The sequence below is a fragment of the Lingula anatina genome, chromosome 9, assembly GCF_051362555.1.
Source record: "Lingula anatina isolate TDL-2025a chromosome 9, LinAna3.0, whole genome shotgun sequence".
Classification (NCBI taxonomy): domain Eukaryota; kingdom Metazoa; phylum Brachiopoda; class Lingulata; order Lingulida; family Lingulidae; genus Lingula; species Lingula anatina.
Window position 1 is genome coordinate 12,795,370 of NC_141775.1, and position 9,807 is coordinate 12,805,176.

The following is a 9,807-nucleotide window of genomic DNA, read 5'->3' on the forward strand; positions in this document are numbered from 1 at the left end:
ATATGAAGCTGCCAATACCTAACTTACATTAGTTTATTATTCTCAAAATTCAATTATTATCGATGTTGATTATCAGCAGGTGTTACTTGAAGTGCTTGATAAATTGTGCAGTCAACGGTTATCTTAAACTTTATTATTATTACTCATGCCTCAGTTTTACTGTATAATTGTTTAAAATTAAGTTATTTTTCGTGAACCTCTTAATTTCGTTATTAATGATTAACACATTCATACTGCAAGAGAAGAGAAGCATGCAAAACATTGATCAATAATGTTACCTCTTTAAGATAAGTTAATGTATAATGCACTCACCACTTGGCAATTTCTACGTCTTCCAGTATTTTGATATTTTATCTTAATTTCATTTGAAACAGCATAAAGAAGTTTACGAAACCTGATTTGGCTATTGGACGCAGATACAGCGCGGTAGATTGAATTGCAGCAGTTGTGCCGCTACGCATTCTTGGTTGTGTTGCCTCACTCACAAGAAAGGTGACTATTTGTGTGTTTATCTTGGTAAAGCTTCGAAAATTTTGTGAACGAAATGCTTTGGCGTATCTAATATGCTTTGGGGAGGGGAGATGAGGGTGAAACAGGATTAACAAAAAATAAATAAATAAAGTAAAAATAAATAAAAAATAAATTAAAATAAAACTCCATGCCTTCATGATCATCATCATAGCTGGAGGGAGGCGCCTCCCCCTAACCCGCCTTCCCACTGTACGCACTCGCTGATAGTGAAACTATTTTACCTAATCCGTTGAAATATACCGACCAATTCATGAATGACGTGACTTACGCACTTATTGAATACAAAGGGAAATTCAATTACATATTGGAAAAATATCAAATGTAAATTATCGTTTGCTGCGTTACTGTGTAGGCCCTATACAGTAACTACAGTGCAATACTTCCATTGTTTAAGTATTTTTTCCATTTTCTATTTTTTTATTCTAAAGTTATTTTTCCTCATTGACTTTGGTTCAGTCAAGTGCCATCAAAGCGTATTTGAATAATTTTTGTGACGCTGTTGAAACAGAACATAACACAAATGGTAGGCTACGAATCAAAGAATTTATTATTTTCCATTTTGACTTCGAAATTTATTTGTTAAGTACTAGGCCAGAAAGACACCATGTATCATTATGTTAACAAAAATAATATCAAAACTATTATTCTTTCAAATACAGCATCTGTTTTGCTGTCTCTTGGTTACAAATAAATCTGGCCCAATAATAAACTAGCCTAATAAATCATTAAATGGTCTTGAATCTATTCACACACTTTTATTGACACATACAGATGTCTCTGAAAATGCAGAATATAATACAAAGAAATGCATTTTTAAATGTCTGTCAAATTGAAATAAAGATATCGGTTCATTACAGTCTACCATGGTCGCCAAACTGATGCATTTTCGTCGCTATAATTTTCCGTGGATTCCCTGGCGGCAGTCGGCGATGGCATAAACTCGAAAGGTTGTCCTTTTGTTACGATTTTCCCGTCTGCGACGTCTGAAGAGCCTTTGAGTTCTGTGTTCACAAAAACAAACAACGGTAAACATGTTAGTTTTTTCGTCGTGGGACTGTTTGGCAATTCTTCTCCAGTTAAGGTACCAAGTTTTTGCACATTAGGAGACATGAGGCTTGTCTTGTGTGAAGCAGACGACAGATTTTCCTCACGTGACCCCTCGTGTTTATAATGCAGGCCCCGAGTAGATGAAATGAATGCTGAATCTGCCTGGATGGAGTCATCTTTAGTAAGAGAGTTGTGAGACCGGTGGTAACTTCTCACTTCATCCAACATTCTAAAATTAATAAATTTGTCTAGATTCCCCTCTCTTTTCAGACATGTCGTAATAGCGTCTGTGCAATCCATGTATCCCTGTATGTAATTGTCGCTTTCTTTTGACGGTGTGTGTTCTGAAAATAACAAACGGAGCTTTAATTTACATACAAAATTTAATACGTGATGTTGTTAGTGTCGTTAAATATTGCGTGTGAGGTCTTAAAAGGAACAAAAAGTAATAAATTCCTGGGTGATTACGTGTCGTGGCCTTAATAATTTGAGGATAGGCCTATATCTGACCTTATCTCATTTAAGGTCCTACTTCGCCGCTTACTCCAAGTATAATCAAAATATGGCCTTAAACTGCTTTCAATTCAGCCGTAAGTACCCTGCGTACCACGCTTACCTTCATCACCCCTCCCCTGCGTCTCATCCCGCCGCAACCGTCGCAGGTATTTCACCGTCATCTCTAGGACGTCAGCCTGGTCCATCTTGGAGGCCTTGTCGTCTGCCCCCTCCTGACTGGCCAGCAGCAACCGCTTTAACTGAACCAGACACGAGTTGATTCGACCCCGGCGGCGTTTCTCGGCCAGAGATTTGGCACACTGTGAAGAAAAATCATTCAGATGTATAGAACCAGGAAGAAGGCCTATGTGATCATTTATTTGTTAGGATTGAAAATAATTGCGTTTCATTTTCACCTCATTTTAATATTTTCAAGAATTATACTCACAATCTGTGATGGTAAAATTTAGATGGATGGGGTAATGCAACATGTAAGTTAAATGCCGTTTCAGGCATTTTAAAATCAGTCATAAATAATTTTCAAGAAAGAACGCATTTTGCATAAATGTAAACTGTGCAACAGGGCACATACAATCCATTGGCTATTGAATAACTGAGCGTTTTTTTTACCTTTCTACGACTTCTATCTTTTCCAATGTCTTCTTCTGTAGAGATCTCACGCGTACAACCCATGCTAGCCGACAGTACTGACCACTGCTGTAAAATCTTGTTAATTACACTTCGCAGGTCCACAAGTAATCCAACGGTGCGGCCAGCGTTAATTTTCTGTCTTAGAATTCGTTCGTTGATTTTGTGTTTTATCCACCAGTGTTGAATATTGCCTTCGTCCTACAGTAAAGTACACAGTAAACTGCTTTCCGAGACCAACTGATGATCTGAGGCAGTCTGTCTTCGTCTGGCGGAATGTCCAGTTTTTAAGTGGAGGGGGTGACCACACGCCGGCAGAGTTAACCCACGTGTTGCTAATCCACTTGTTGCTCACTAATCAATCATCGTAACCATGGAGATTACTTGGCAGGCGGGGCTAGCCGTTGTATTCAACCAATCAAATGTGATGTTTGTTTTCACTTTCGAAACATTTCTGTTATTTATTATCCAGGTTCCCAATCTTAATCATATACATTTCAAGCATATCAATCAGTATGTGAAAGAAATTACTAATGTTATCCCGTTTCCGGGCCAATAAGATTTAAAATTGTGCCAACAATATGGATAACGACAGAATCATAAGAAAAGAATTATGTACCTTGGAACAAACTTGGCACCACAGACTAATGCTGACACTGTCAAATAAAAACGTCACGAGAAGAAAAATAAAGATAATATTCTTTATCTTAACATGAAATCAGCGTCTGTGGTCAGTCATCAAAATGGCGATTTTAATGGTGATAATATATGAAAAATTACATAAAGTCGGGTCCTAGATTTTGATTTTTTACACCACATTTGTCCTTTTTTAAATTTTGCTTTAAAATCTGTGAGAAAAGACATACGTATTTTAAAGTATATTCGTGCTGGCCATAGCTTGTTAAACACGATGATTAAAAAAGTGAAAGAGCAAATGATTGCCCCAGTCAGGCCACTTCAGTTTCCGTCAAGAGTTTGCATACAAACTGACCGCAAGAATGTCCAATTTCGGTGTCCTTCAGCATCTCCGTTATTTGTCACTTTGTGGAAATGTTACCACATCCGACTGCGCTGTTCGTTGACTTGTTTTTAAATGCAGTCTACTAGTTTAATGGATGCAAAATACTTTAAGCAGATTGAAGACCACAATAAACGGGATAAAAACCGACGCATTTTCCACAATACGATCCTTGATAAAAAAATGAATGGTTTCTAAAGAGGTTAAATGTGTTATTGCTCTTACACATGATTTTTTTGGGGGGAAAGATACATTTTTTTTGTCATTATTACAAAAGAGACTACGACAAACCCAAGTCATAGAATGGAAGCCTTGTGACGATTCCAAAAGATATTTTTTGTATTTTATTTCATGTTCAACATTATTTTTAGAAAGCTGTTGCGTGGAAACATTAAGGAACGACCAATATTATACTTTTTAACGATGGGAGGCATTCATTCCAGATCAAAAGGAAAGACACTGTATCCCTGGCTAAGATAAATTTCTAACAGTTTAAGACTTAGGATGTAGCACAATTTCATTTACAACGTTCAGCGGCCGCACCTGCCTGCCATAAGCGATTTCACATAACCGTCTTTATCAACCTCACCGAATAATAATTTCCTACATAATCCCCAAACCACTACTCACACACGATCTATAATTAATAAACTTCCCACTGTGGCATGAGATACATTGGCACGCGCACAAAGCCCCTAATACCGTCCGAGCTCTCACTGGTCACCGCGTGGGCGTGTACTGACCAGCGGCTATGATACTGACCATTGGGTTTACAGGTAAAATACCCTGACACTGATCCGCCAGAGCATTAGAAGGATAAGCCGAAAACTAAGAGGATAAATTGGCGCGAAAATCTGAGATTTGTTTGTTTGCAATAGCGCACTTACTATAATTTATTTTTGTCCACACGCCAATTAGTAGATGACATATAAATCCTAGTTACGAGATGTTCATAGCGAAATATAGTAAGTGTGCTCGGACTACGTAAAAAAAGAAATCGGGAAAAATATAATAGAATTATATAAAGGGATTCAGTTTCACACATGCTTGCGAAAGCTAGTGAGATATCGATGAAATGCATTGTTTACATTAAATATGTCTCATATCATTAGTATTGATTTAAGAGAACCGGCCAACTCTAGTTTGTTTCTTTGGAGTGATTACTCACCAATGCACAATTGGAAAAAAACGTATGGGTATTTCAAAGGAGAAATATCTCATACATATATATATATATATGTATATGTTAAACACACCCATACATCAATCATCACTCTGAAGTTGGATATGGTGTTGCTTAGATTTTAACACATTTCTTAAAATACATCAGGAAAAAATGAAAGAATAAAATGTGAATTAAATATTGAAACACAATTTGAAAGCACATATATTTCAAATTACAACAACTAGGCGCTGCATGTTTTTCTTTGCTTCAGGAATAAGTGATGTGGACCAGCTATCTCTCAGCTTTAACTTGTCATCTAACAGTCTATCGGGGTTTTCAAATCCAGAAAATTGTACCCGTTGAGCGTAATTGGGAATGAATTGCATTTGAGAGACTGTTAATGGTAAATCGTTGACAAATCACTAACGGCACGCACTCTGAGCACTTAAGTTTTATAATAATACATAATTGCACCAAAACGCTTTTCCTCATTATGATTGTCTGACACGCTTTTTGGCGTTCAGTCTGCCTTAAGTTATAATTTCTTCTCTCATTTGATAATTCATTAGCCTATATGGGTCCAGTTAACGGAAAGCACGTTCAAGTGTCGACATGGTATCTCAGACCCCTCCCTGAAAGAAAATGGCACGAGGCGTCGTCTGCGTAACAAAATGTCCAATTTTCCCTCCCGCAGTCAGTGACGAGAAAGAAGTTGTGATTATTAACTATTTTGTCAGCGTTGGTCATTTTTAATTTCTACTCCGTCTGCGCGTGACGATTAGAGCGACGGCGCATCGTCTGCTTCCAGTAATTGTCGTCTGTTTACGGCCTTGTGTCGTCTACCCGGGGTGATCATTTGGAAGAAATCCAGGGTTAATATTACCAGATCTCTCCGCATGCCCGGCGATTTTCCCTGCTGCTAAACGAGATGTCAACTGGTCAATTAGCAGTCAATCGCTGACAAATTATTGTAATTAGAATTTCACTGCTCTCACCCCTGTCCACGAACGCTGCGACGGTTTTTATATTTCGTTAAACAGTGTTTGCCGGAAAACGATCCTCAATTCCCTCCACTCTCCGTTTTTATCACCTGTTGGTTTCTCAGTCGATCACCGCCATCACCATCACCTTTGTGTTCTTTTTGCTGCTCATTTTAGTTCACATTTTTTGTAACAAAGAGAGCAAACAAGCACCTGTTTTTTTATTGATTCGATCAATCATTCTTATTCATTCCCGATCAAGTCTAAAAGTAGGCCTACGTGGACCATTACCAAACAGGTGGGATAATTGAAAAAAAAAAAACAAAAAAACAGGAAAGGCACATCACCTTATTGTAAAATATGGTAAAACTTGGTATTATCTTTTATAGGGTCAAAATTCGTTAGTAGGTATAGCTTTTTCTTATATCTATGTTATCTCTTTTTCCTCTTATTCCTTTACTTTTTTGTGGAGCTGGTTCAGTTGATTTTTCCTAGCTCTAAACAGTTTGTGTGACTTGAATCGAAGGGGACTGCCTTGGGTCCTTATGCATTTCTGTTTAAGTTCACTGAGAAACGGAAAACGGGTTTCTACTTTGATGTGATGGAAAAAAGAATAATTTTGCTACATATTAAACTATAAATCCCTCTTTTTTACGTTTATGTTATCGGTTGACATAGATGAAAAAAAGTTCTGTTGTTTCCATTTTTTCAATCTTTTGTACATGTATTAATATGGCAGTTTGGTAGTTCAGATTGTGAAATAATTTTATTCTCTTAAAGTATTTCTTATAACTAAGTCCTTTGTGCACAAATAGACAAAGAGATACGATAGAAAATTTTGCAAGAATATTCTAAGAGAAAAGATAACGGACGAAATCTCTACATGCGGTGGAATGTCGCAGTAGCACGTGCCCGAAGCCACTTACATTCCCCAACGCGGGGCCCATCTGCCTTTGTATGGCCAAAACATAAGGTTGCCCATCAATTTAGTGAAATTTCATTTGATTCCCCGCTCATTATGGCTTGTTCCTTTGTTCGCCGTTTTTCAGCAATTTTGCTCATTTTTCAAGAGCGCCAGCGTGGGAACTTTGTAACAGCATATGGCCTCCGTGCTGTAATAAGGCATTCCCGAAGGGAGAATCCAGAAGAATTTTATAAAATAATGTCAGGGAATCTCATAGCTGCAGCGTTCCTCCGGCGGCGCCTTTGTTTCCTTGTCCTGTACACCAAAAATTAGCGCGCAGACGACAAAGGTGGTCACGCGGCGCGCGCAGCGTCTCCTGGAGAGCGGGGATATGAGAGAGCACAATGGCGGAGGTCGAAAGTTGTACAACACGCGGCGTGAGCGCAGAGAGAGCGCGGCGTGAGACGCACCTGGGAAACAAGCGCAAGGAAGGAAACAAATTTTTGCAAAAATGCTTTATTCTGATGCTAATCTGAATTGAATTTAATTCTGATAAAATGACAAATGAGTCTTCTCAATTGCCTGTAATGATATCTGCAGACAAAAAATGTTTCTTTTTTCCCCCAACAGACAAAACAAAACAACACAACAGAAAGTGCTTAACTTATATGAAAAATAGTGTTTTCTCTGATAAAACACTAGCAAATAGTATTATTCCTGTTCACTTCTTGTTCATATCGGTCTTTTCTGTTAAAAATATAAGTGAAAGTCCGAAAAGTGACATAAAAATATACACAAGCTACTTACTCACTGTTTTTTGTGAAGAGGGCGAATTGTTAAAGGAAATATTACCATTTTGCAAAATATGTCTAAAATGAATAATCTGCTATGTTCCTAATTCTTTGTTCAACAAAACCTTATGTCAAATTAAAAACAAATTGTTAACTCATTTTTTACTGATTTTCATAAATCTGTGAAGTGATTACAACCTTTTTCCTTATCGACGCTCTTTTGGCTTAGGAAATTTGTTTCTGTTAACAGGGTGATTGAAAATTGAGCAACATATTTGCAACTGGATCGGTAATACCCACAATGATAAGAAGAAGTAATGATAGCTTTAAGAGCAAAACATCTGCGGTTTAAAGAATCGCAGCAGTGGGTATTTTGTTCCTAAAATGCCATGACTTCTAACTCAACATCAACTCTGATGTAATCTCAAGTGTTATCAAAGAGTGTCACTTCGCAATCATTGAATAAAATCTGGTAAGTTCTTCTTCAGATACTTATCAGAAATGTTATTTCAGATCCTTAAGGATAACTTGATAGTATTATGTGTATCTAACCACGAGAAAGGTTTGTCGTGTACTCTGGCTTAACGCTGAACGCGCGCAAAGTCCCCTAACTCTCAGCACGAGGTGCGCTAATTGAGAAATTACTAACAAAAGATCGTTCCCTTCTCCTGGGGCAGCGAAAGGTTAGACATCAAATAGGATTTAACAAACAAGGTAAGACGTCGACTTTTATCCGAGCTTAATAAATCGAGGCAATTTGTTGAAGCGAGATAACATGCCAGCGAGCGGTCGCCCATATGTTAACCTGACCAATGAATTTTATGACCGAGTCAACTCTCAATGGAGCTCGATTGTTGACGGGCGTAATTGAGTTTCCGATCTTTCTATTGTGAAGAGTTCTTAGTTCCAGCGCCTACTGTGACAAGGAGGTAAATGGGAAACTGTTATTCTATCTCGCGTTTTGCGCCTCCCTTTCAGGGAGCTATTTGTCGATGTTCAATTAATCCGCCGAGAGCGGCTCGTCTTGGGCGGAGCAGCATATTCGGAATGACTGTTTGCTTCTACACACTGATACTTACATTAGTTATCCCACTTTGTGAAGCTCATTTTTTCGCTTTAATACATTCTTCTTGAAATCACATCATATTTTATAGATTTTTATGGTTTGATTTTTGTGTTCAATCGTTTTACATGTTTCCTTTTGCAAGGAACTTTCAAGTTTCAAATTTGAGGAAAAAAGTTGCTTTATAGTCCTTTTTGAAATCCATTTGTATAATCATCGATATATTTTAAGCGTAGTCGTGAGAAGCATTCCCTTTCGCAATATCAATATATATTTCCTTTAGTTCATTTCCCTTTTATGATTTATATATTAATTTTGTTATTAGTAAATATGTTAAATTTTGATAATTTTTCGACCTGACTAAAACACTGATTCACCTGTATAGCGTTCATAAGTCTATCAGATTTAGCTTTTCTATATCCTTACAAGAGGATCATTTAAGATGCCACCGCTTTAAGACATTTTCAGCATGTGCACCCTTCTCATCTTGATATTCTGTGTCTGAAACTTAATAAACTCTTTTGATTTTCGATTTCACTTTCTTATTTTGGTTCATAAATAATATCACATGCCGACACATCTATCACTAAGTGTATTTCAATTTTGCAATGGAGTTCAACTGATAATCACAAGAAAGTTATCAGTAGTTTAAAGGTGAAAAATAGTCATCATTCTTATTATTTATTAAAATAATTTGTTTCAGTACAGTACATTGTTTTAGATTCACTCTTATTTTATAATTGTAAAATAAACAGTATTTATGTTAATAATGCACACCGTCACACTAGTCTTCTGAGGTTTAAGCTGCAATATTTAGTTTTTTTTTTGAAACGTCATTTAAAAGATATTTTTGATATGTAACAAAAATTGAATTCCAAAAAGTCATTGGTGCGGGGTATTCCCCCTCAGCTAAGGTGACCATATGGTGTTGTTGATGGAAGGCGAGAGCGCCCCGCGTGGCTCACTGAAAGACCTCGTAACGACATTCACAGCAGCAAGACCCATCAGCGCATGGCGCGCTGCACGACGCGGAGCGCTCCTTTCAAAACACCGGCTTAAGACCAGAAATTTTGTCTTCATTATTCTGGGCAAATTTTAATAACCGGGTTTTATCGCCCGGGGTGCGCGGCAATTACTCAATGGTTACACTCTGACAAAGGGACAA

The 9,807-nt window shown here is 37.5% G+C and overlaps 1 protein-coding gene across 1 annotated transcript; it reads right to left on the bottom strand.

Moving 5' to 3' along the window:
- Window positions 1-1,261: 1,261 nt before the first annotated feature.
- Window positions 1,262-3,007, bottom strand: LOC106159247 (uncharacterized). Its single transcript, XM_013535470.2, has 3 exons — window positions 2,704-3,007; window positions 2,195-2,393; window positions 1,262-1,922 (listed from the first exon to the last, which is right to left on the bottom strand). The coding sequence occupies exons 1-3, from the start codon at window positions 2,764-2,766 to the stop codon at window positions 1,390-1,392; spliced, it is 795 nt and encodes a 264-aa protein (XP_013390924.2). The 5' UTR covers window positions 2,767-3,007; the 3' UTR covers window positions 1,262-1,389.
- Window positions 3,008-9,807: the final 6,800 nt, after the last annotated feature.